This window comes from Cydia splendana, chromosome 6 (assembly GCF_910591565.1).
Source record: "Cydia splendana chromosome 6, ilCydSple1.2, whole genome shotgun sequence".
Classification (NCBI taxonomy): domain Eukaryota; kingdom Metazoa; phylum Arthropoda; class Insecta; order Lepidoptera; family Tortricidae; genus Cydia; species Cydia splendana.
The window spans coordinates 22,266,134-22,292,395 of record NC_085965.1 but is presented as its reverse complement, the minus strand read 5'-3'; the positions used below and the strand labels follow the sequence as shown (position 1 = coordinate 22,292,395).

The 26,262-nt window shown below is 40.7% G+C and overlaps 2 protein-coding genes and 1 long non-coding RNA gene across 3 annotated transcripts in view; 1 reads left to right on the top strand and 2 right to left on the bottom strand.

Moving 5' to 3' along the window:
- LOC134791672 (sodium-independent sulfate anion transporter-like) overlaps nucleotides 1–20,231 on the bottom strand; it is a 28,451-nt gene extending 8,220 nt beyond the window's left edge. Inside the window, exons 1-6 of the mRNA XM_063762758.1 lie at nucleotides 19,556–20,231; nucleotides 17,983–18,153; nucleotides 14,746–14,966; nucleotides 13,854–14,007; nucleotides 11,981–12,145; nucleotides 10,430–10,591 (exon numbers count right to left, since the gene is read on the bottom strand). Coding sequence (XP_063618828.1) covers nucleotides 10,430–10,591; nucleotides 11,981–12,145; nucleotides 13,854–14,007; nucleotides 14,746–14,966; nucleotides 17,983–18,153; nucleotides 19,556–19,790 — 1,108 coding nt within the window. The 5' untranslated portion in view covers nucleotides 19,791–20,231. The remainder of the gene's footprint in view (nucleotides 1–10,429; nucleotides 10,592–11,980; nucleotides 12,146–13,853; nucleotides 14,008–14,745; nucleotides 14,967–17,982; nucleotides 18,154–19,555) is intronic.
- Nucleotides 657–4,915, top strand: LOC134791915 (uncharacterized). The gene is made up of 3 exons (XR_010144367.1): nucleotides 657–949; nucleotides 3,959–4,036; nucleotides 4,811–4,915. It is a non-coding gene; the product is annotated as an uncharacterized LOC134791915 (long non-coding RNA).
- Nucleotides 20,232–23,595: 3,364 nt separating the features above from the next.
- Nucleotides 23,596–26,262, bottom strand: part of LOC134791786 (uncharacterized) — a 53,244-nt gene continuing 50,577 nt past the window's right edge. Inside the window, exons 12-13 of the mRNA XM_063762943.1 lie at nucleotides 25,147–25,319; nucleotides 23,596–24,014 (exon numbers count right to left, since the gene is read on the bottom strand). Of these exons, the coding sequence (XP_063619013.1) occupies nucleotides 23,957–24,014; nucleotides 25,147–25,319 (231 nt within the window). The 3' untranslated portion in view covers nucleotides 23,596–23,956. The remainder of the gene's footprint in view (nucleotides 24,015–25,146; nucleotides 25,320–26,262) is intronic.

Here is a 26,262-nt window from a genome sequence, read left to right as displayed (position 1 = left end):
AGGATCGTGACATCATGTCCTAATGTTAAAAATATTAAAATATTTTTTCACCAGAATTTTAAATTTCAGCTGCAAACCTTTACGTGCCAGACCATCGACATCGAACAGTGTAGGTAAATGGTATTATATGCTAGTTATCTTTAAAAGTATTTTCACACAGACTTCAGAGGGCCTACCGCGAACCACGTTCGACGTGTTGCCTCTCTGTCGCACTTGTAAATTCGTACGTATGTGCGACAGAGAAGTAACACGGCGAACGTGTTTCGCGAGAGGCCCTCAGTTTACCCACGTTTCTCTTCGAATTGGTTAGTCCGAATTGTGATCGTTTTCAGGGTTCCGTCCGTAGCCAAAATGGCAAAAATGAAACCGTTATAGTTTCGTCATGTCCGTCGGTCAGTCCAACCGTCCGTCCGTCCGTAGATCACAGCCATTTTACTCAAGAACTATAAGATATAAGGATATTAAAATAAACATAGGCTTTTCTATATAAGTTATATAGGAGGCAAACGAGGACACGAATCACCTGTAAATAAGCGATTACCGACGCACATGGAAAGTCCATGAAGATCTTTTTTTTTTTCTAGATAAATTGCCGCTCCCAACCGCGTTATTGCGGTGCACGGCGTATGGAGTTATACCTAATAGTACTTAATCTAAAAATGTTAAATTAAGGTAGAAGTACTAGTGCTCGACGCTGCACTAGTATTCGACATGGGCACTTTATGTCAAAGTGACAAGGATTAAATTTGAATACAGAAAAATCTTCGCTGTTCAAATTTAACCTATATTACTTTGACATAAAGTGCCCATGTCGAATACTAGTGCAGCGTCAAGCACTAGTACTTCTACCTTATTTCTTTTACAATAATTTAAATTTCAGCTGCAAACCAGATTCAGATCAGATCTTCACATGCCAGAGTACCTCTGTCAACATCAAACAGTGAAAATGGTAATTATGCTAGTTTTGCTTTTAGGTAAAAGTATTTTAGTTTTCACACAGATCTCAAGTAGTTTGTCCACGTTTCTCTTCGAAACCGATAGTCCGATTTGTGAACGTTTTTAGGGTTCCGTGGCCAAAATAGCAAAAAAAGAAACACTTATACAGTAATTAACAGTAATGCACTTATGCAGTAATTGTTAACAGACGACCGGTCTGGCCTAGTGGGTAGTGACCCTGCCTGCGAAGCCGATGGTCCTGGGTTCGAATCCCAGTAAGGGCATTTATTTGTGTGATGAACACTAATATTTGTTCCTGAGTCATGGGTGTTTTCTATGTATATAAGTATGTATTTATCTATATAAGTATGTATATCGTCGCCTAGCACCCATAGTACAAGCTTTGCTTAGTTTGGGGCTAGGTTGATCTGTGTAAGATGTCCCCAATATTTATTTATTTAATTTTACTCCAAAACTATAAGATAAGTATAAGGGTATTTTATTATTACATTACAGTCGCAACACCGTAGGGGTTGTAATTTCCTAATTTTGATGCTGGCCTCTTTTCTTGAAGGTTTGAAGGTCGAAACGGTCCGGAAATACCGCACGCGGCAGTTCATTCGACAGTTTGTCTGTGCGAGGTAGGAAGTTTCTGGAGAAACTCATACTTGAGGACTGCCAGCCGTCCATTAATGGACGTTAATTAATTGGTGTTGATGTACTTACTTTACGCTTCGGTACGTAGTTTAAAATATACTCCATGGGTAGGTAAATAAATAAATAATAAATATTAGGGGACATCTTACACAGATCAACCTAGCCCAAAACTAAGCAAAGCTTGTACTATGGGTGCTAGGCGACGATATACATTACATACTTATACAGATAAATACATACTTATATACATAGAAAACACCCATGACTCAGGAACAAATATTTGTGTTCATCATACAATGCCCTTACCGGGATCCGATCGGTTTCACAGGCAGGGTCACTACTTACTAGGCCAGACCGGTCGTCGTCGTATGAAACTAAAATTGTTTTTTTCTTGAGAAATATCAACATAAGCACATCATTCGATAGGTCTTCGAAATTACTATTAAGCAAGTTAAGGTTTTAAGCCACATTTTTGTTAAGCTCGAGTAGGTACCTACTGATGATGGGATCCATGAGGAATCGAGGGAACTCCTCAAATCTTTAATTAAAGGCATACATATAGTGATTTTTGTGTTTTTATCAACAAATCAAGCATTTACATTGAAAAAAGTGACAATTGATGAAGTAGAACTGATGATGGCCAAGAACGGAACTCTTCAACGACGCATAGCTCACGTTTTTAAGCCACATTTATGTCAAGCTCGAGTTCTGAACATGGGATCCATGAGGAATCGAGAGAACTCCTCAAATTTTAAAGGCATACGTACAGAGATTTATGTATTTTAATCAAAAAATCAAGCATTTACATTAAAAACTGTCACATTTGATGAAGTGGAACTGCTGATGATTATCAGAACAGAACTCTTGAACGACGCATAGTACACATTTGGCGATTTCGATTTTGTGGGTTAGGTTAGGTAGGATAAAACTGTGGCCCTTAGAGAAACGAAATCATCATTATCATCATCATCATCTTCCTCGCGTTGTCCCGGAATTTTGCCACGGCTCATGGGAGCCTGGGGTCCGCTTGGCAACGAATCCCAAGAATTGGCGTAGGCACTAGTTTTTACGAAAGCGACTGCCATTTGTACTTCCATTCCAACTCAGAGGGTAAACGAGGCCTTATTGGGATTAGTACGATTTTTTCCTTCACCTAAAAGCGACTGGTAAATATCAAATGATATTTCGTACATAAGTTCCGAAAAACTCATTGGTAGGTACGAGCCGAGTTTGAACCCGCGAACCTTCGGATTGCAAATCGCACGCTCTTACCGCTCGGCCACTATATAGCGCTTCTTAGAGAAACGAAATGCTACTACGAGTATAAAAGTGGGTAAGGTTAATATTAGGTTAGGTAAGAACTGCGACCCTTACAGAAACGAAATGCTACTAGGAAAAGGTGACGAAGTGGATTACTATATATGGTGATCACTGTGATCAGTTAAATGCCAGCCAATAATTTACATATATATAAAAAAAATATATATAGGACATTTTTACACAAATTGAATAAGCCCCACGGTAAGCTCAAGAAAGCTTGTGTTGTGGGTACTCAGACAACGATATAAATAATATATAAATACTTAAATACATAGAAAACAACCATGACTCAGGAACAAATATCTGTATCATCATACAAATAAATGCCCTTACCAGGATTCGAACCCGGGACCATCGGCTTCATATGCAGGGTCACTACCCACTAGGCCAGACCAGTCGTCATTCATATATGGCATTTCAGACTGTTTTGAGAAGTCGGTTTTTTTCTATTAAATATTTTTGGCATAGGTACATTTATCTCAACTTAGTAGGTTATTCAGTGGAAGTTTTATCAAAACCGGTTTATCACTAACGTTCTAATGTACGTGTACGTATTAGTATGATAATCTCGCTTATTGATAGGTACGAACTACGAGTGTGGTATAATTGGGAATTAAGAAACGGGGCAAAACATCTTAAAGTTCATACCCCATGCAAGTTTCATCGAAACCGGTTAAATGTGTGCGTCCGCTTAAGGATTTATACGGGGATGGTCTTCGCATGCTCTTTAATAGTTTACTTGAGGATTCTTTACCTACTAGGTATTCGGTAGTATGCGAGATTTGCTCTCACGCGGACGCCGATATGCATGTCTTCAAGCAGGTCATTAGTATCAGCTATTACTAGGTAAAACATAGATCGGTATAAAACAGATAAGAAGTTCAAAGTAAGGTATTTAAACGGTCTAAGTCTTACCTGCTTGGTTAACAGCTAACTACGACTGACAAATAAAAATAAGTGAAGGTACTAACTATTAATGTTTTATGTTGGTACCTATGTTTGTAATTTATTTTTAAAATTTATTTTAACGTGTGAAATGTTCCAGCACAAACTTCAGCTACTGCATCTACGAGTACAGGCCAAGCTTGTCTGAAATCTGGAATAAGCATTCGACCGGATAAAGGTAAGCGTATAGAATTGAGAAAAAAAAATGTTATTGGCTCAATTAATGCTATTGCCTATTGAGCATGCGACTTGTCCACCGAACAAGAAATGGTTATGGTTTAAAACCATACATTAGACCAGACAAGTAGAGTCCGTATAATAGTGAAGCCTGCAGTGAAGTATGTAATTTAAGTACAAAGGTATTTAATTTATAGGACTTGACCGATTATAAGGTTATTTACTATAAGGGCCAGGTGTTCAAAATGATCTTAACGCGACTTTTATTGTTAAGAGAATAAGTGCGTATCAAGATGGTATCAAGGTAATTTTGAACACCTCGTCCGCTTAGCAACATCTGCTGCTGACTGTAGGAGTATCAAAAAAACTCTACCTATGTTGACGAGCTCTTATTTATTACTAACTTACATTCCATGCTTGATACGTTCACGACAGCACGGTCATGGTATGATACTGCATGGATGGGTAGAGCATTTACGTATTTTTAGTCACTCGCGCGACGGGTTTCCGAAAGCTTCATCATCATCATAACCATCATATCAGCCGAAAGACGTCCACTGATGGCCAAAGAACTCCCTCAACGATCTCCACAGCGGCCGGTCACGCGCCGACCCCATACAACTCCATCTTGTAGAGGGCCTTCCCACGCTGCGTCTTCCGGTCCGTGGTTTCTAGAGCTTATAGGTCTCCATTTTTAAGTAGGTAGGTACTAATACTACTAATAAAGAGGCGAGCAGCTAGTACCTCTATAATTATGCGGATTATTTGATTTCAGCGGCAATACCAGCGAAACGCCCCCGCTTTGCTGACAAACAACCTGGCGGATCTAGGGATTCTCTAGTTCAGCGGTCGGCAACAAGCGGCCCGCGAGCCCCCCTGGCTATTTTGTATGTAATATTGTCAAACAACAATGTCTGATTAAAGTCACACATATTAACAAAAGTGCGGCCCGCGTCTACTTCCTTAACTACTATGTGGCCCTTGGCTGCTAAAAGGTTGCCGACCGCTGCTCTAGTTTACGCAGCGAGCAAATCAAAAGACTAGGTAAGTGAATATGGTATTGTTACTCGTATTAAAAAAATATGTTTATCTCTCAGCAGTTTGAAACATTAATTCCAAAGTTATTGGTTAATATTTACGCACAGTATATTATTATCTCATCTTCATTTTAAAGGATGTATACGGCGGAATAGTACCAAATAATACTTTTTAATCTCTGCCTGCATACATACCATTGCTTAAAACAAGCCTAATTTCATCCACTTGGTAAAAGGTTCTCATACATCTTTTAATTTTTCCGCGGATGTACTTATGTTTGCATTGTACGAATGCATTTAAGAGACCAAAGATTTCTACGGAGTTTCATTTAAATTAATTTTACTTGTTACAGATTACAATACAACGAAGAAAGAATTGCTGAAGAAGCTCATGAAAGTGAAATCGAGTTTACTTTATTAAGAGTCTGCCTAATAGGTAGCTTAGGACTTTAACCAGATAAATTGTTTTTAAATCCATCTTTGAAACATGGTATCAAAGAGAATTTTAAATAGAGAGTTACTGTCATGGTAAATTATGTAGCTACTTACAGTACCTACATTTACTGCCATCTTTCGACAGAAGATTAAACCTGTTAGAACGCCATATGACTTTGATCATTATTCTTTCACTGATATTACAGAATAAGTAATAGTATTTGATATGTGTAAACTTATTAACACCATCTACTCGAGAGTAGGCCAAAGGTATGGTGCAATCTTTTCGAGCGATGGCCTACAGTCGATTAGATGGCGTTTTTCAATATTTAACAAATTTACACATATCAGTGAAAGAATAAAAGGGCTCATTTAGTCGATGCGAGAACTCGAGCGAGTTTCATTACATTGCGGTTTTTGATCGGTCGGTTGAATTGGACTTAACCAACAGTCCGCAATGTAGCTAAAATCGCATACGCTTCGCGCGCCGTCTTAATCAGCCTTATGGATCAAAGTCAAATGGCGTTCTAACAGTTTTAATTTTCTGTGGAAAGATATTGGCAGTCAATTTACAGTGGCTACATAATTTACTTTGACAATCCGCCTCTATACACTCTATTTTCATTGATGGACCATATTTAGTACAGACTATGTAACTATGTTTATACGGGTCAAATCTTGCAAGTTAAATTTGACCCACTTCCCGACTTCCAATGAAGCTGGAAATTTGTATACATAAGTAAGGCGAGACAGGAGGTGGCCATAGGAACTCTGTGATAAAACAACGAAACCTAATTGTGTTTGGGGTTTATAGAATTGTCTCGATGAGTATTAGTTGCCCGTGGAATAAAAGTACAGTCAGCGATAAAAGCTTGTACCAAAAATTTATTTTTGCCATAAACTTATTATATTGGTTAAAGTTAGATATATGGGTTCGTTTTGGTAGGGTCTTAACTGAATGAGTTTTATTTTATGCGTATTAACTTGGAGATTGTGATTCTGTAGCCATTCTGCGTCAGGGGTTAATGAGGATCAGCTCATAGCGTAATAATTAACACACACACTATCACACACAGCCCACAGCTGATACGGCTTAAAGTATATAATAGACCTAGGTATATATAATTTCGACTGTTGAGTTGAGTGTGTGACGGTAATTCAGTTAGTTCCTACTTCCTTTTTACAGTTATATTTGTGTTTACCTTATCCTATTTAAATATATTTATTCAAAGATTAGTTTTTGAAAAATCTTTAGACAAACATGTTAGATTTTGTAACGAGTACAGTGTATCCGTTTGTAAATTCTACCAGAATATATTTTGTACAGTTCAGTGTTTAAAAACATAGGTACAGCATATTTGTACATTCAGTATTCAAATTGTGCAATAAGAACAAATATGTATATATATATATATATATACACATATATATATATATATATATATACCATATATTAAGTCTGGCTATTAATTCAGCTATTCATAGTCTCACGTTCATACTGCATGTTTGGTACCTGGACGACGGCACCATCAGCGGAGACTCACATACGGTTCTGGCAGACTTATCCCTCTTCTTCAGTCGGTCCCTCAATACTGAGGATCGTGACATCATATCCTTCTGTTGAAGACCAGGTGCCTCCATAGGGTTCTGTTCTCCGCCAAGCGCATGGCCTCGTGCAGTTTTAATAGCATAGGTGCCGTAATTTGAGCACACCATCTAGTAGGAGGAAGGCCCTGAGGTGTCGTGCCTTCAACTTTTCCCGTTATTATTACTCTTTCCAGGCTATCCGGAGAGCGACGTGACTTATCCCTAGTTATACAGAAATTTAGCGCCATTGACCTGAAACTTAACTTCGACAAATGTGAATTGTACATTTCCGAAAATGTAGAACCCTCTTTAGCAGCCCAGGTACTTCAAAGTTTTTCGAGTTTAGATCAGATTCAGATCGTTTAGTCAAAATTAGTAGCCATTCGGCCTTATTTATTTTAAAATGTTGTTGTTGGTTCCCAAATTTACGTACTTGCTCCGTTGCTGCGCTATCTGGAAAGTCGCTAGTTTAGTCCAACCTATCGATAGTCTCCTTAAGTCACAACTGGAATCGATTTTGAATGTCCGTTTGAATGAACCGGCTTGGACCCAAGATTCTTTGCCCATTAGGTTTGGCGGTTTAGGAACACGCAAAATATCGAGTATTGCTCTGCCGGCATTCTTGTCCTCAATCCATAGCACGTCTGATCTCGCAGGTAAAATCCTTAAAATAACAAACTGCGAGGTCGCGTGCTTGGATGAGGCCAAGAAAGCCTGGCTAGCTAAACTGCCAGATGTGCCACCTAGACCCGAGAGGCAATAAGGGCCTGGGACAACTTAGCCCCCACTGCCGTTCTAAAATCCCCAATTGACACTTCGTCGGGAAGGGACCACGCAAGGCTCCTAGCTGTGACCAGAGTCTGGACAATGACCCTTTCGATTTCCAACTTCTGAACTCTACGCTGAAGCTATGGGCCTGACTGTTCGGCAGCTATTTTTGCACAGTATCGTTTTGCTTACACACAAATCGTCTACACTCATGACTTGTTACGTCTCGCTTCTCAAAAACCGAATCTTTAACCTACCTGTTCCAGAAGTCTTCTCCGCCTTCGGTAAACAATTTGGGGACCACCTTAAGGCTTCAACCTACAGTGCCATGCTAAAGCATTGTTATCTCAAATCAAAGACAGATCAGTTATTGAGGCCAAAAAGCTTACCTACACTCTTCTTCAATCACTTAACTACGTGGAAACAGCTAGAAGCTATACTAAGTAATATTTTATAATGTATACGCAAATATTTAAGTGTCATTTTTAGTAATTTTGTAACTTGCATGCTATACCTATTAAGTAACTAAATTCAGATACTGTACAAATCTAAAGGCCCCTGTACGCAATGGGCCAGCGCCGGCCAGTCCAAGGGACGCAGCCATGCGGTAGAATGAGATAGCAATATCACTTGCTCCCTTTAACGCATAAATGCGGCCCCCAGAATGGCCCACGCTGGCCCATTGTGTACCCCTGTACACAATGGGCCAGCGTGGGGTCATTCTGGGCCCCTTAGGCCATTTAAGGCCCCTGCCTTAAATGGTTCCCCGCGATACAGAGGGGCTACCGCGAAAACCGTAATTCGCAAATTGCGGGGATTTTTCTCTTTTACTCCATTAAAGGTGTAATTAGAGTGACAGAGAAAAATGCCCGCAATTTGCGAACTTCGATTTTCGCGGTTATAGCCCAGGTCTCACCTAGTGCGGGGGCCCCTGGTAAATATGTATACCATAGTTTATTGGTAAATACATTATTTTATTTAACTAATTTTATGGCTGCACGCCTATCCATCACCCAACAACGGCACTTTCATCGAGCCAAACACTCAGAATTGATATCGGACTCCGGGTCGGGGCCGATGTATGTGTGGACCACAGCTGTGCCTCTAGTGGGGCCCCTGTTGATCGCCTTGGCCACCACGGACTCGCCTGCTCCTCGGGCGCCGGCCGCCTATCCCGTCATGCCGCGCTCAACGACATCCTGAGGAGAGCGCTCGTCAGCGCCGACGTCCCTGCGGCTCTGGAGCCCCAGATCGCAAGGGACGACGGCAAACGCCCCGACGGGATGTTGTTGATCCCCTGGCGGATGGGCCGGGCGCTGGTGTAGGACGCCACCTGCGCAGATACGCTGGCGGTGTCCTACATTTTAGCCACCAGCAAACAGGCCGGGGCGGCGGCTGACGTCCGAGAACTCTTCAAGGCGAATAAATATAGTTGTCTCGGCGCATACTACGAATATGTAGCCTTTGGCGTCGAGACACTAGGTCCATGGGGTAGGGGGGCTCGGGGACTCCACAAGGTGCTCAGTAAATTCCTAAGGGAGGCCACAGGTGCAGGCAGCTTTCTCGCGCAAAGATTGGCCATAGCCCATAGCAATCCAGCGCGGGAACGCTGCCTGCGTGATGGGTACCCTACCAAGGGCGCAAAATTTTTAGCTTCAGTTATCTTAATTGTAGTTAATTTTAGTTTTATATTCATTTTAGAACACTTATTATTTATAATAAATGAGTTTTTGTATATACCAAGTATCAACTTAAGAAATTAATAAAGTTTGTAATAAACTCACAGGTGTTTTATTTTCTAAGATAAAAAAATTGAATGAGTTTAGGACGGTTTTTATCGGTTTAGGAAGTCACTATTATCGATTTTTCATAGCACTACTTTCTATCATGTCGGTTATTATCGTTTCGAGAACTCACTATTAACGATTTTTCACAGCACTGCTTTCTATAAACCATAGATAAATATATAGATAATATATTTCTTTATCTGTGCTATAAACAATTTTCTTTATGTTGGTATGAATAGATGCTCATCAGTCATACATCAGTCAAGTCCTGTCAAAACCAACCGTTTGACAAAAACGTACTATGGAGTTCCTTCTCTTAGAACGTAGTGATTATATGCTCTTTGATCAGTTCAAAAGATGATTGAAAAATACAATAAAGTTTATAATAAATCAATAAACCTCGAACATTTCAATTAATTAATGGATTTAACCTGGCTAACAACACAATAAGGTAGGTACCTATGTCTGCTATTTTCCTACAGCCGTGCAGTGCAGCCTTTACAGATCAACGAGAAGGTAGAATTTAGTTTACCTACAGTGTCCACAAGTATTCGCACAATTTGATTAAATTGACAAAATTCTCTAAGGAACGTGAGGACTGTGTAGATGTGGAGTACCTTAGAGCATAGAATATATTTTATAACTGTATTTGCATGTATTTATATGTGAAAAGCAAATAAATGATCTGATTCTGATTCTGGCACTCTTGACCAGTGCTCTCCAAGCCGCTCTATCTTGGACCTGATGTGTATGCCTGCAATGTGGTATAGTATTGTTCACCTGAGTAAAGTCCAGCGGCTGGCGTCTGAACGCCACTGGAATGCGAGACAGCGGAGCGCGTGAAGGCGCCGGTGGTGGGCATCGAATGTAAGAAAGACCCCGCCATGTTGCAAATGCCTAGTGTCAGCATTTCTTGCGTCGCGTCTACGCGGCCGCCCGACGCTGAAACGAGAAATAATTGTTAAAACATAGGGTGCATTCAGATTACAAGTAGAGAGAAATTTTCTACTATTCCGTGAACTTAACAGAGTGTACGCAATGTTAGTGATTAGCGCCAAATACCTAATCACCCACAAAGTAACGTTAAGTCACAAATGTCTTGCCTAGTTAAATGTCTGATGACTAGTACCTAAGTCATGTGTACCACAGTAACGTGATACCCACAGAAAGCCTTAGCGATAGCGATGTTCGCCAGCACCATGACGATCGGTAGCATGATGACCGCCTAGCTCTTGCACCATCTCTATGAAGCTCATGGTGCCGTTACCATGAGGAACGCCGAATGAGCGAGATAGACGCTAAGAGAGAGATAGATGAGAGATACCCACAGAAAGCCTTAGTTGTAGCGATGTTCGCTAGCACCATGACAATCGGTAGCATGATGACCGCCTAGCTCTTGCACCATCTCTATGAAGCTCATGGTGCCGTTACCATGAGGAACGCCGAATGAGCGAGATAGACGCTAAGAGAGAGATAGATGAGAGATACCCACAGAAAGCCTTAGTTGTAGCGATGTTCGTCAGCACCATGACAATCGGTAGCATGATGACCGCCTAGCTCTTGCACCATCTCTATGAAGCTCATGGCGCCGTTACCATAAGGAACGCCGAATGAGCGAGATAGACGCTAAGAGAGAGATAGATGAGAGATACCCACAGAAAGCCTTAGCCATAGCGATGTTCGCCAGCACCATGACGATCGGTAGCATGATGACCGCCTAGCTCTTGGACCATCTCTATGAAGGTCATGGTGCCGTTGCCGTGAGGAACGCCGAATGAGCGAGATAGACGCTAAGAGAGAGATAGATGAGAGATACCCACAGAAAGCCTTAGCGATGGCGATTTTGGCGAGCACCATGACGATCGGCAGCATGATGATGGCTGACCCCAACTCTTGGACCATCTCGATGAAGCCCGTGGTGCTGTTACCGTGAGGAACGCCGAATGAGCGAGATAGACGCTAAGAGAGAGATAGATGAGAGATACCCACAGAAAGCCTTAGCGATGGCGATTTAGGCGAGCACCATGACGATCGGTAGCATGATGACCGCCTAGCTCTTGCACCATCTCTATGAAGCTCATGGTGCCGTTACCATGAGGAACGCCGAATGAGCGAGATAGACGCTAAGAGAGAGATAGATGAGAGATACCCACAGAAAGCCTTAGCGATAGCGATGTTGGCGAGCACCATGACGATCGGCAGCATGATGACGGCTGACCCCAACTCTTGGACCATCTTCGATGAACCCCGTGGTGCCGTTGTCGTGAGGTACGCTGAATGGCCGAGATAGACGCTAAGAGAGAGATAGATGAGACGATGACAGATACCCACAGAAAGCCTTAGCGATAGCGATGTTGGCGAGCACCATGACGATCGGCAGCATGATGACGGCTGACCCCAACTCTTGGACCATCTCGATGAACCCCGTGGTGCCGTTGCCGTGAGGTACGCTGAATGGCGGCAGTGAGAAGGGCGGCAGGCCTGGTTCTACTTTGCCTGAAAAAATAAAGGCTGATTAAACACTTTTTCTTAATCTTAAAAAATACTTTCTTAGTTTGTACTCTGTGGTGACCTGACTAACATATTTTGTGGATCTCAGAAGTGCCTGAGAAAATCATATTAATGTGTAAGCAACTAGCCCTAGGTAATCACTAATCACCATAATCAAGTTAAGTCATATGATGTCACGGGACTTAAACCTGGGGTAAAAGAGGTTCGATGATTGGTGGCATGGCATTTTCTACTTATGCGATGCTACGGCATCGCATAAGTAGAAAACAACCCTACTCTGCGATCTCTACGGACTATATATATTTAATTTAAGTATATTTGTGGAATCCTTGTTGGATATTGATAATCATAATCATAATAATAATCATAATAATCATAATAATTTATTTATAAAACCAATTTATACGTCATTAATAATAAATAAATGATTTAGTACTAGTACCTATAGTAATTTACCAAAATACATGGTACTTATGATAGTTATTCCAATAACATAATAAACAGTATAATTATTGCGCTTTATACGTAATGAATTCGTCGTAGCTATAAAAGGATTGCTCGATAAGCCACTGCTTTAAGCGAAATTTAAAGCTGCCCAAGCTTGGAGCATCAAGTATGTTTTTTGGCAACTTATTGTAGACAGTGGGACCCATGACGTGAGTGAGTTTAGATGACTTGGTCAACTTCCGGCTTATACCCACAATTTTATCTGCGTTCCGCGTTTCGTACAAGCTTAACATTCTAAATGTTTTAAATGACGCCAGATGCACTCTCACATATACGGCCACTTGCAGAATGACTATTGCCGGCAGTGTTAATATGCCTAGCTTAATAAAAAGAGGCTTAGCATGGGTATCGTGGGGAACTCGAGCGATGATCCTCACTGCGCGTTTTTGGAGGCGGAACACCCGCTCCCACTCTGCACAGCGACCCCAGAGCTCAGCGCCATACTGCAGCAGTGAGTGCACCGTGGCGAAGTAGCAGGTACATACCCAAAGTAACAACACTCAAGCTACTTGCAATTAACTAGAAATGCTGGGACAGAAAAGCCCCGTAACGTTCTGTAAAGTCGAAAGCCAAACTACGAGTATTTGTGCGTCTAAGCATAAAGTATATATGTAGTCTGTGGTCTAAGCAATCAGAATACTTATTAACTCTTTAGGTGGCATTTTGATTAGCTTAATTTTTAAGCGTTACCCGGCATCCTGCCACTACGAGGGTTTATCAAAGCTATTTAAACAGAATGAAGAGACTCGTGATATCTTTTGCTTATCAGTTGCTTTTCGGTGAAGGAAAACATCGTGAGGAAACCGGACTGATCCCAATAAGGCCTAGTTTACCCTCTGGGTTGGAAGGTCAGATGGCAGTCGCTTTTTGTAAAAACTACCCCACGCCAATTCCTGGGATTAGTTGCCAAGCGGACCCCAGGCTCCCATGAGCCCGGAGGGCGCCGTGGTGGAATGATATCGATCCCAGTGCGCCCTCACGAACGGCAAAGAGGGTGAAACGCCGGAGTGGGTTTAGTGGGTAGGGCCAAATTCTCCACCTCAGGAGCGGCGAGTCCCACACACCGTGCGTAAATGCATTCCCACTCCGTAAAAAAAAAAAACGGCTCCAATGAGCCGTGGCAAAATGCCGGGACCACGCGAGGAAGAATATGATGATGAAGAGGACTTATGAACATGATACATACCAGAAAGTTTAAGGAATGGTTTTTCATGGTCGCAGGCGTGGTACGCAAAGAAGGCCGCGCACGTGACAACTAAGGCGTTACGGCTGATGGAGATCACCCATAGAGCTCGTTTTAGGACGGCGCGTTTTGGGCCCACGTCGATGTCCTTTAGTTTCTGCAAAGGATAATATAATAATGATTTCTATGTTTATTTTGTTTACTTCGTAGAAAAATGGCAGTCGCTTACGTAAACGCAAATTCGTGGGATTTGTATAGCTGAGCGGAGCCAGGCAAGCCGTGACAAAAAGTTTCTTGATGGAGTTAGAATTGTTAGAAGTTAAATTGTACCTCAGTTTGCTTGGTGTGTGATAGATAATCTTACGCAAATCGGATAAAATACTCATAACTTACCCTAAGTAGCAATAGTACCGCGCAGCACACAATACTCAGCAGCACATCAGGCACCTGCACCTGCCCCCACTTCTGCACAATATTGGCCAAGTTCTCAGGAATGGACTCCGCAGAGAAGCTGAGACCGAGAAGTCCCTTCAGTTGGGTCACGACGATGATGACTGCGGTGCCTGATGTGAAGCCTCTGGTCACTGAAGGCGATTACATCCACTAGGAACCCTAGAAAGATATTATTGTATACAAGAACTTACCCTAAGCAGCAGTAACACCGTGCAGCACACGATACTCAGCAGCACATCAGGCACCTGCACCTGACCCCACTTCTGCACAATATTGACCAAGTTCTCAGGAATGGACTCCGCAGAGAAGCTGAGACCGAGAAGTCCCTTCAGTTGGGTCACGACGATGATGACTGCGGTGCCTGATGTAAAGCCGCTGGTCACTGAAGGCGATTACATCCACTAGGAACCCTAGAAAGATGCTATTGTATACAAGAACTTACCCTAAGCAGCAGTAGCACCGTGCAGCACACGATACTCAGCAGCACATCAGGCACCTGCACCTGACCCCACTTCTGCACAATATTGGTCAAGTTCTCAGGAATGGACTCCGCAGAGAAGCTGAGACCGAGAAGCCCCTTCAGTTGGGTCACGACGATGATGACTGCGGTACCTGACGTGAAGCCGCTGGTCACTGAAGGTGATATTAGATCCACTAGGAACCCTGGAAAGAAGTTTTGTGGACTTTTAAAATGGTAACCCTGAAAAGATATGGGACCTCTAAATTCAGGAATTTCAGGATCAAGGACTTGTGAAAAACTAGTTTGAAATGTCTCTTCCAGTTTCCTGACACATTCTGTATACCCACGCTTTGTACAGTCGCTATCATACATCGGAGCTGCCAAGGTGGTCAAAAATATCTAAACATGCATTTTAACGTCTTGATAATAGAGGCTTTGATTAGATATTTGTGAACACCTTGGCCGCTTCGATGAAAATGATGGCGGCTGTATAATTCTAGCAACAGAGCATCTATCCACCTGACCCTATCACTGTTGTTGGCTTGTCGTCTGAGACTTCTTTATAATCGTGCCACAAACATCACTTGTTGTGTGTCACTAAAACACTGTCTGGTTACCTGACCTAAATCTACTTGCCGACCTAGTCAACCTGCAGACACAGACTAGCGAAATACTAAGATAACTGCTTATCGTACACTGCTCTGCAGTAGTTGGTTTTGGTCATTAGGCTATTGACATTAGACTGCATAAAAACAAACAGTTTATTTAAAACTGTTTGTTATCTTTATTGTGGAATAGGATTCTATTTTTTTACTTTTATTGAATGTACAGTCGTGCAGTCGGACCACGCTATGTTTTTAATTTTATGCCAAGTGCTAAATAGACTTGAAGCTAAACACTATATTTAGGCGACCAAATGGCGCGGCTCCGTTGAATCGTCTGGTCTGGGAGTTCGTTAATCAGAAAATCGAATCCCATCCAAAACATTACATGTAAAAAGGTGCAAGTCTCGCAACGCTTTTACTACAATAAAGTTTTGAGATGTAATGTGAAACCAAGTCGGTTATTTTAATCAGTGCCAGGGGCTGTTAAAACCGTATCAATAAGATATCTTTAATTTGTAATACATATAATGACTTTATATGGTTTATATGGGATTACAAACTTACTTATGCAGTTCTTAGATCTTTAAAACGTGACTGATATTGCAATATTTTTAGGTTTTCCCTTTATGTGGCCATTAAACCCTAACTCTGTACCAAATTTCAGCTCTCTGAGTTTATGGGAAGTACTAGTTCTATTTTGATGATCATGAGTGAGTGAGTGTCATAAATGCGAAACTTTGCTTTCGCTTAACTTCGGAACTAAAAGACCTACAGACTTGAAATTTTGGATTTTAAATACGTGATTATAGCTTACTGGATGACCAAAATTTCTGCGTTCTGGTCTTATCCAGAGGTTCTCCTCTCAGGAGATAGGGGCCTGAAAATGCGGCGAAATGGTTCCAGTAAAGGATGGTACGGCAGTGTTTGCTTCGCGCTCGACTTGGCGGGGGCACTGCCGTGCCCCCAGATTTAAAATAGTCACACCTATTTACCCCACCCGCCCACCTCACAAAAGTTAATAAGCTAGCCCATTTCTTTAGAATTTACATTTTTAAATGCCCCCACCACCCAGTTTCACCAGTTTGTAATAGACCGTATCATCAATTCATCACATCTACGAGTAGAGTCGAGCCACGCTAAGTTTTCATACCAAGTGTGGCAAGTGTTACGTCAAGTATGGAGCTTAATGTATGCGTTCTTACTGCCAAGTGTGTGCGTCGCAGTGACACTTGCACCTCATCAACATATCTAATTATAGGACTCAAAGAACTTTCCACTGCGATACCGTGATGAATGGCTCTTAACTCGCTCTCGTATTAATTAAATTCATTGATCAGCGACATAAGGGCGCGAATGCTCTGCCTGCGGTGTTCTGGACCAGTGAACTGGTTTTGTTCGGGCAAAGTTCTCATTGGGATGTATTTATCAATTAGTTGAAGTACTTAAATGAATTATTTAACATTTTAATGAAAGCTTTTTTGCTATGACAATGAGGACGTATTTAAAGTGCGTCGTATTTCAAATAAAGCCCTAAGTTGTGTTTAAAATGTCGTTATTTATCTTGTAATTAACCTTGTAAAAAACACCCACACAGAAGCTATTTCGAAATATTGAAATGTAAATACATAGATAAATTATGTGCGGAATTTTTCTTTGATAGACGTATTGTTTACTCTTCTCCACCCATTCATAATATTAAATTAATAAAGCACCGCTATCTTAAAGTAATTATTTGCTAATATAATTAAAAATGTAACGTCAGTCGAGATGTTTGCGCGTAATACCAAACAGCTGTCCAATGATCCAGTCACTTTTTTATCAGGCGCATACCTACAAAATGTTTACATACGTCAATCTGGCTATATAAAACTAGTTTAAATACCTACTGCAGTTTTATTTGTATAAAATCAACATGAACTTAATAAATAATACATTCTATAATTTAAAGATTTAAAAACTAAACTAAAATACCTACTTAAGTATTTGTAAATGCAAATATGTACTACCTACTTATTGTTAAAAATTATTATTGTAACCCAAATTTTAAAAGCCAGCTGTAAACGCTTTATTCTCAGAATTAATGTATGTAATAATTGTTAAGACTTGCATTTTATCATTTTGGTAAATACTTAATACTTGGATGTAATAAAACTGTAATGCAAAATTGCCTCCAATTCTCATGGATGATCAAAATCCATTAAAACTTTTTAATACGACGACGACGGCGTGTTTAATAGCCGAAGCGCAAAAAACTGTCGTCTGATGGCTCCTCTACACGATGGGCCAGCGCCGGCCACTCCAAGGGACGCAGCCATGCGGTAGAATGAGATAGCAATATCACTTGCTCCCTCTAACGCATATATGCGTCCCTTGGAGTGGCCGGCGCTGGGCCATCGTGTAGAGGAGCCATGGACTGAATTTATTTGTCCAGTCCAATACAAAGTCGTGTTTAGAAACCCCCACACTAGCTAGCGTCTCTATGGCTGCTGCTCGACGCCACGTTGGCGCAACTGCGCGGCGACACCATTTTCCAAAGCGCTGATTAGACGCCGACGCTCAAAAGACGCTAGTGTGGTGGGTATACTGGATCTCTAAATCCAATTTATCAACTTACCAAGCCGAAGCAGTCCCATAAGCATGACCACAGCTCCAGACAAGAACGCTAGCAGCACCACATACTGAATGGGCAGACCATGACAAGTCTGCAGTACGAATAGCGCCATGAGACTGGTCGGCCCGATGCTCACCTCCTTTACGGTTCCGAAGAACATGTATAGAAGCGTACCTGTCAGGGAAAAAATGTGTTAATAAATGTGTGTGTGTGATTTGATTGAATTGCTAAGCACAACTAGCCGCAGCTTTGAATTTCGGAAATAAATGTGGTCTCTAAACAAAATGTAGGTTGTTGAAGTCGGTAAGGCCAATGAGGCCTTATTTTAATGTATAATCAACTTCAGCCTGTTATATTGCTGATGGCATAGATACCTACTGATTTAAAACCCCTGAGTATCTTCTCAACACCACTCGTCCCGATTTTTTTTATGAGAGTATTTTTTATAAGTACCTAATATAGTACGTATACCAAACTACAGGCTATATGAGGGACAATGGCATAAGCCGCATGAGGTACCTGCTTCAGGTATGTAGACTAGACATTGTGAACATTCATACGTATTCCTAAGGAATTTATTAAATATTTCCATAACGCAAAACAATAAGCTACGAGATACTCGTAGTTGCATTATTATTGAAACTTTGCGATAATTACATATATTTAGCAGAGGGCTTGGCACAATATTGACATGCTCTATTTCCAATTATCGCAGTTATCTATCGCCTAAGGTTATTTTACTATACTATAGGTTACGTATGGTCGACGTCTTATAAGGGCTGTGCACACAGGCTCGCGTGCGCGGGACGTGCACGTGCGCGTGCGCTTAAATGTTGGAGCCGCACACGCACGTCACGCAAGCGGTGTGCCGTCTCTCATAAGGATCTGTATACTACAACGCCGCACGTCACGCACACGCAGCCGCTGTGCACAGGCCTTTATAGTTGACGGCGAGCGGATGAGTTCGGGTGGCGCTTGTCTGGACTATAGCCTCGAAAATCCAAGTTAGGAAAATTGGAGCAACTAACTTTATTAACTTTAACAATCTTAATTACGCCTTTCGTTGTCATAGACAGGTAGCGTTTCGTTGTCGTAGCGCAAACGATTGGCATCTTGGCTAGGCACCCAAATCTCACGTTTCTTTCTAGCGTTTTCAATAGTGTTTTGTGCAATAAGAAAGCAAAGTTAGTTCTGAGTGTTTTGGGTCCTAAGTCCTAATAGAAAAATACTAATTGAATATCTTGTGGGACTCTTAAGGCACGAGGTGCAAGAAGCTGGTCTCGTGTGGCAAATAAAAAATAACATTTAATACGTATTTAATATAATACGTTTAGGTAACGCTTACAGTTGTCTGCTTAGTAAGGTCATGTAAGGTATAACAGGCCATCGATTGCGTTCATTGGTGTAACATGCAGGCTCTTAGGCCACTTGCGCCATCACACTAACCCGGGGTTAACCGGTTAAACCGTTAACCCAACAGTGTCAAATTGTACTGGTAACCACGGTAACTCCAGGTTTAACCGGTTAACCCTGGATTAGTGGGAGTGGGCATTAGTCTAGCAAGTGGTATAAATACCCATAAACGAAGAGTAGAGTCCATAGTGCACCGGCAACCCCGCCAGCGCAGCGTACGCTATGCTCTGCGGCACCAGCGTCAGTCCAAGCGTGATGCCAGCCACCAGATCAGCTATGGCCGACAGCCGGTTGTATCGCGGTGCCCATGACATTATAGGCAGCCGTTGTTCAAGCACTCGACGCCATCCACCTTTCGCCTTGGTCGTCGGGAATGGAGTTCCTTCCTCTGTATCCATATTCAATAATTAATTTGACTATTTTGAGGTATAGTCCGTTCTGACATTAAGGACTACAACTTTCTTTCACAGAATGGAACTGAGCAAAAGCACAGAAGTATTCTGAGGATGTTCAGATGAAGTATCAGTTAAGAGAAAGTCAAAAGTTTATAGTAAAAGCACAATGTAAAATGTAAATTCTAAGTTGATCGTTGCACGTTCAGATGACGATTGACTTAAGTCCTGTGTGGTCTAACAGCTTGTAAGTGATACGCGTTCACTGCCACTTGGGAATCAATAATTGCAGCTTTATTGTTTTAATAATTAATTCACTAGATAAATTCACGTCCTGTGTGGCGACTGGGCCGGCGGCGATGTGATCAGTTATCGTCCCGACGTAACTCGGCACACAGAATTTATCAGGTGAATGGAGGCAGTTTTGTGTACATAGGGGTTAATTGAGGAAAGGAATGTTTAGGAATGGATCATTGGGTTCTGTAGGATAGTAAAATCTAATTTAAACATTTCGTTAAAATAAGTTGAGTACCTACCTACAAATAACACTTAAAAACCTTCATCACCATGTTTTTGAACATATCCGTCACCAGAACTAATGGTAGTTAGGTAACGTATTTTTAGCTTAATTAGTACCAACTAAAAACTAAGTATTTCTCACATCTAAGTACCGACATATTAATGGTTGCGATGGTTTTATCATTTATAGGTAGCTGTGGTAAAAAAAAAAGCTACTTACTGGTTAATATATATACTGAAGACATGGATAAATTAAAACTCATGGATTGGACCCCTAGCCCTCTCTATCTGTTATGTTGTAACTCTATCATCAACTCCTTCCGCTTGTAATATTAGTTGTAAGTTGTTGAGCAATACACCTTTCGTTTGTCTCAACACTCGTGACATCTAGTGTCAAGTAGCGGTACTGATAAATACGCTACTTGACGCTAGATGTCGACCACGAAAATAAGCAGTATTTTGGTTACAAGCATGTCAAGGGTATACTAGCCGTGTAAGTATGTAAAACCGGACAAGTGCGAGTCGGACTCGCCCACCGAGGGTTCCGTACTTTTTAGTATTTGTTGTTATAGCGGCAACAGAAATACATCATCTGTGAAAATTTCAACTGTCTAGCTATCACGGTTCGTGAGATACAGCCTGGCGACAGACGGACGTACGGACGGACAGCAGAGTCTTAGTAATAGGGTCCCGTTTTACCCTTTGGGTACGGAACCCTAATTATTAGTCTATTATGGCGTGGTTCAACTCAATGGATTTTCTTTGGCCTACCGTACCCTAAAGGCTGTAAATAGTGTAAATGATAAGAGTGATTGAGTAGATAGCTCTCGTTTTTCCGTGAATTGTGTAGGCACCTAATCAAATTTCTCCAAATATTGCATTATAGTTGACAAGCCGGAGCTTAACTTTGTTTTTCTTTTGATTTATCAGGCAAAGAAAATGGCGCAACTGTCTGAAAATTGGGTAGAATAGAGTTCTATGTACGCCCAGTCGCCGATAGATAGCTAGTTACCTGCCTTACAAATAATATTATGTAAGTATTGTTAACATAACCAGTGGCCTATTTTATAAAGCTACAAGTTACAATTTACAAGCGGAAGTCTCGTTCTAACACATTAGGGTTAGAAAGAGACTTCCGCTTGTAAATTGTAACTTGTAGCTTTATAAAATAGGCCACAGGAGTACGCGGTTAAAGTCGAACAATAGTGAGGTTTTACCCCAACATACCATAAGTAAGGATAACTATATCATTGATCGAACCATGTAACCTATTAGAGAAACTGGTTTTACTGGATTTTAGCCCAAATCAAAATATTTCACGCAATCAATAAGTATAGGTAACCAAAACATTTCAGCTATTGACTCTGTTATCCTCAAAAAATAAGTACCTACTCTGATAAAGTAAATCAATAATTTAAAAAAATCGAAGGGTGCCATCAATGTCAAATTCATCATGACGTTAATAGTGGCGCTACCACACTTTTCTTGGGTGGCTATTAGTCATAGAGTAACTTATATATACTGACTATTAGTCGCTACCAAGTCGATGCAGAGTTAAGACGGGATCTAGCTGTTTTACCCCTAGAGGCACTCGTAATTACCGATGGTACCTAGGGTCTACCGCGAACCACTTCTATCCAAAAACGATAGAGAGGCAGATAACGAAATTTGGGTTTACGATTTTCACGGTAGGCAATTAAGTTAGTACCTAAGTATAGTATTAAGCATGAAGGTATAAATATATTGGTATAAAAACCAGCTGAAAACCAGCGCTGTGACAGCTAGTCTGTAACACAGCAAATGCTGAGTCCATCCCTATTGTCCACTCTATTGTCACACTATTGGTTGTTTATAAGTTATAACATAAGTAAGAACGAGTATATTAGACTTAAGAAATTAATGTCAAACTATGTTAATTTAATTGTTGCTAGTTCAACATGTATTTTTGTTTGTTTTACTTTTTTATTGTCTTTGTTTTCTTGTATGTGTGTGGCAATAAATAATTCTTATTCTTATTCTTAAATGGGTGTATTTCATTCGCCAACAAACTGTTTCGCAGTTTGGCGAAGTTTTGTAATAGTTATAAGTGTTTTTTGTTTATTAGCAATAAAAAAGAAGTTTTGTATAGTACCTACCTTGGACGGTGGAGAATGGTATTTCGAAGTCGTCGTGCGCGCTTGAAGTGCGTCGACTCTGGTTTGAGGTAGACCGTCGACGCGTCGACTTGACGGGGTCCAAATCTATTAGCTGTTCTTTCATGGCTTGCAGTGGTCCTTATGCAAACCGTCTAAGGTCTAAATCCCATTTGCTATGGCACAAGGCTTCAACACGTTTTAACATTTTTTTCTTGCAGAAGTACGAGTATAACATACTCAGATTCAGTGCTTAAAAGAGTTTTCAGTAGGTAATGTTAGAGAATATGGCATAGCTAAGGGTGATATTTCACCTGTCCAATTTCTTAATTCTTGCGTTGCATCTCACTCTCTCATTAAGCAAAATGTGAGACATTGGACAAAGATATTGGATAGATGGAATACCACCTCAAATACCATCCTTACATAGCTTATCGTGGTATTCGCCATAACATTCAATAGGTACGAACTGTAATGGAAAACCTTTATTTGACGATTTACGTTTCGTTCCATTTATCTGGTTTTCTTTTTGGGCACTGTGTTATACTCGTAATAATGATAAAAACTGTCCTTTATGGACCGCGGCGAGTTACTTAATGCTCCATAACACCATCGTCCCGAAAAACACGCTTTTTGCTTACTAGAAAAACGTACCAAGTACGTTTAAATCATACCCAGTTACATTGTTTCGATGCGACACACACGCTTAGTTAATAGTTAGGTGTAACAACATTTCAATACAAATGATATTTACGTCAAGTATTTAGCGTGACAATTTCAATTTAATAAGCAAATTAACAAATGAGTAGGTAGTTCTACGTTTGTATATCTAGTTTCATCTTTAAGGCCGTGGCCTAATATGCAGAAACGCTCCTACCTACAGATGTAGTGCGTAATAGTTGTTTTCCTCTGTATTTTCTCGGGAACGTTCGTATTTGTCATGCTACTTACCATGTACATGTCCTGATACTTTTTGTACCGAGACTGACTGAAATAGCAAGACACGTTCGTACGTTTCCGTGAAAATACGAAGGAAAATAATTATGCACTACTGTAACTATGGCCGGGTCATTATGGGACAGCCTAAAGCCTAAGTAGGTATGTCTTATACAATATATGAAAAGGTACAATATTATTAAATCATAAATGATACACAAAGATTCAGTTCATAAATATAATGTCAGTCAGCATCCGCCGATAACCGTAATATCATTATTAGTAACAATACAATACATCTCATTAAATTCAGGTACTTACACTAAAATTCCCTTACCGATATCTAACTTTATTTACAATAACCAAAACCTAACTTCGCAGCGCCGGCCAAAGAACAAATGCATTTAAAATTGCAAATATTACATAAATAAATATGTATTTTAATAAATTAATAACAATGATAAATAAGGCCGGCCCACGCTAATTAAAAGAAATTTCTAAGTACCAATAAACAAGGTATGGAACCGCCAGAAAATGCGTTGGTGAAATATACTCTATGCTATGGTGATAAGATCTAGACTAGGTTTACTTCACTTTTTGCATGATGAGGTCTATCTTCTCATCGCAGCGCGGGCTCATGCCTCTGTTGACAATAATAGATGGATTAGAAGTGTGCTCATAACATAAATTTTGCTGTTCCTACCTTTTCAGGATTTTCAGGAACCATTTTTTGACTCATATATATAATATATTTACACCGAATAGTCAATAACGGGTCTATTTATAAAATTAAGAACCATTGCTCTAGAACGTTAACCTTTTGGACGCCAATGACCGATATATCCGCACCGCAGGTCCAACGCCAAAGACGGATTAATTGGCCACAGACCACAGAGCAACATAGACCTACGTGCATATGCATAATGTTCAATTTCAGTTTTGACACTTTGGTGACGTGGCGTCCGAGTGACAGCTTTTGTGTTTGACACGGCGTCGAAAAGGCTAAAAACAATTAAAGTCGTGTATAAGCAGATGTGCCCGCAATGTTAAGGAACAAAATTTTAAGATCATAAATCATAAGCAGTGGATATCTCTGGCTCGAAATGATGTTATGTCTATTACCAGGGATCGTACATTTTCCAGCATTTTTGGTGCACGAAGTGTTGTTAACGGAATTGGTATAAATAATTTCAACCCTAATGATTAATTAGCGTTTATTACGTTGATATTAACCTTAATTTCAGTTGAAATTATCTATACCAATTCCGTTAACACCACGCGATACGATTTGGTGCAGCGGAGTGGTGTTAACGGAATTGGTATAAATAATTTCAACCCTAATGATTAATTAGCGTTAATTACGTTAATATTAACCTTAATTTTCCATTTCAGTTGAAATTATCTATACCAATTCCGTTAACACCACTCTGCTGCACCAAAAACGCTGGACATTTTTTTACGATCACTGTCTATTACACACTAAAATGAGTCAGGTAGGATAGATAGACGTCCAGTGGTGGCCTTTTTGGCACGATTCCGTAGGACTGCTTTTAGTAAACTATATTAACATCGTTTTACTGTAGCGTACGCGTAGAATAGCTATCTAATTGTCCGGTTGTTGTAGCCGTTAATGGATATGTCTGAGAAATATTCATCATATTTGCCATTGGGATATTTGCTGTTGTCCTACCATAAGCGACCAGCTGTCCGCAAAGGACAGGCATGGTCCAGTTCAGGAACAGCTACATCATTATCATCATATAATTATTAATTACCTGTAGTTATCGGGCGGAGGCCCCACCATGGCGACCAGTTGTCCGACCTCCGACGAGTGGTGTGCGAGGCGCGCCAACGCTGCCACAGCTCTGAACAGCAGTTCTTCGCCGGGCGCTCCGGCCAGCAGTTGCAGGAGCGCCATGGCAAGCTCCACGGAGACATCGTCGAACACCTGCGGCAGGGCGTCACGACAGAACGGGCGGGGAACAAGGGGTTCCCCATTTATAGTTTGGCAAAACTATTTTGTCAGTAGAAAAAGGCGCAAAATTCAAATTTTGTACGGAAGACCGACCCTTTCCGGCTACATTTTTCAAATTTGCCTTTTTCTACTGACGGAAATAGCTTGCCAAACTATACATTTCAGGTTTAGCTTCAATTCATCTGACAATTCGTATTTTGGAGCATTCCACCAGAATTACATTCTCGGTGACGTAACGCGTATGTATATAATTTTAGAGTATAGTGGAGGACCGCTTCCATACAAACGTAGTCTCCATTTTCCACTCTGAATGTTGACATGATGGAAACATTCCGTTGAATTTGAAGCTAAGTTATCAAATGTTATATATCTGTGTTTTTGCGTTATCACACAGTTTATAAAATAGCGTCACGTAATTACAATTTCGGTGGATTGCCCCTTTTGTTTAGCATATTGTAGGCATTGTAGCCCTTCTGAATTAAAACAATTTGTATACTTAGTCACATATTTGGATCATTTTGAACTTGGTCAAAATGATCGTAGTAGTCAGAAACATAAGTGACAAAAGGAGAAAATACAAATTTCTAATAGTCTAATAATCAGTGATCGTACATTTTCCAGCATTTTTGGTGCAGCAGAGTGGTGTTAACGGAATTGGTATAGATAATTTCAACTGAAATGGTAAATTAAGGTTAATATTAACGTAATTAACGCTAATTAATCATTAGGGTTGAAATTATTTATACCAATTCCGTTAACAACACTTCGTGCACCAAAAATGCTGGAAAATGTACGATCCCTGCTAATAATAGTTTTGATACGATTCTAGAAATTTGTATTTTTATAGATGATTTCGAAATAATAAAATCAAAGTCGCAGCCGACTCGCAGGAAAAGGCCTTAATCCTATACTGATG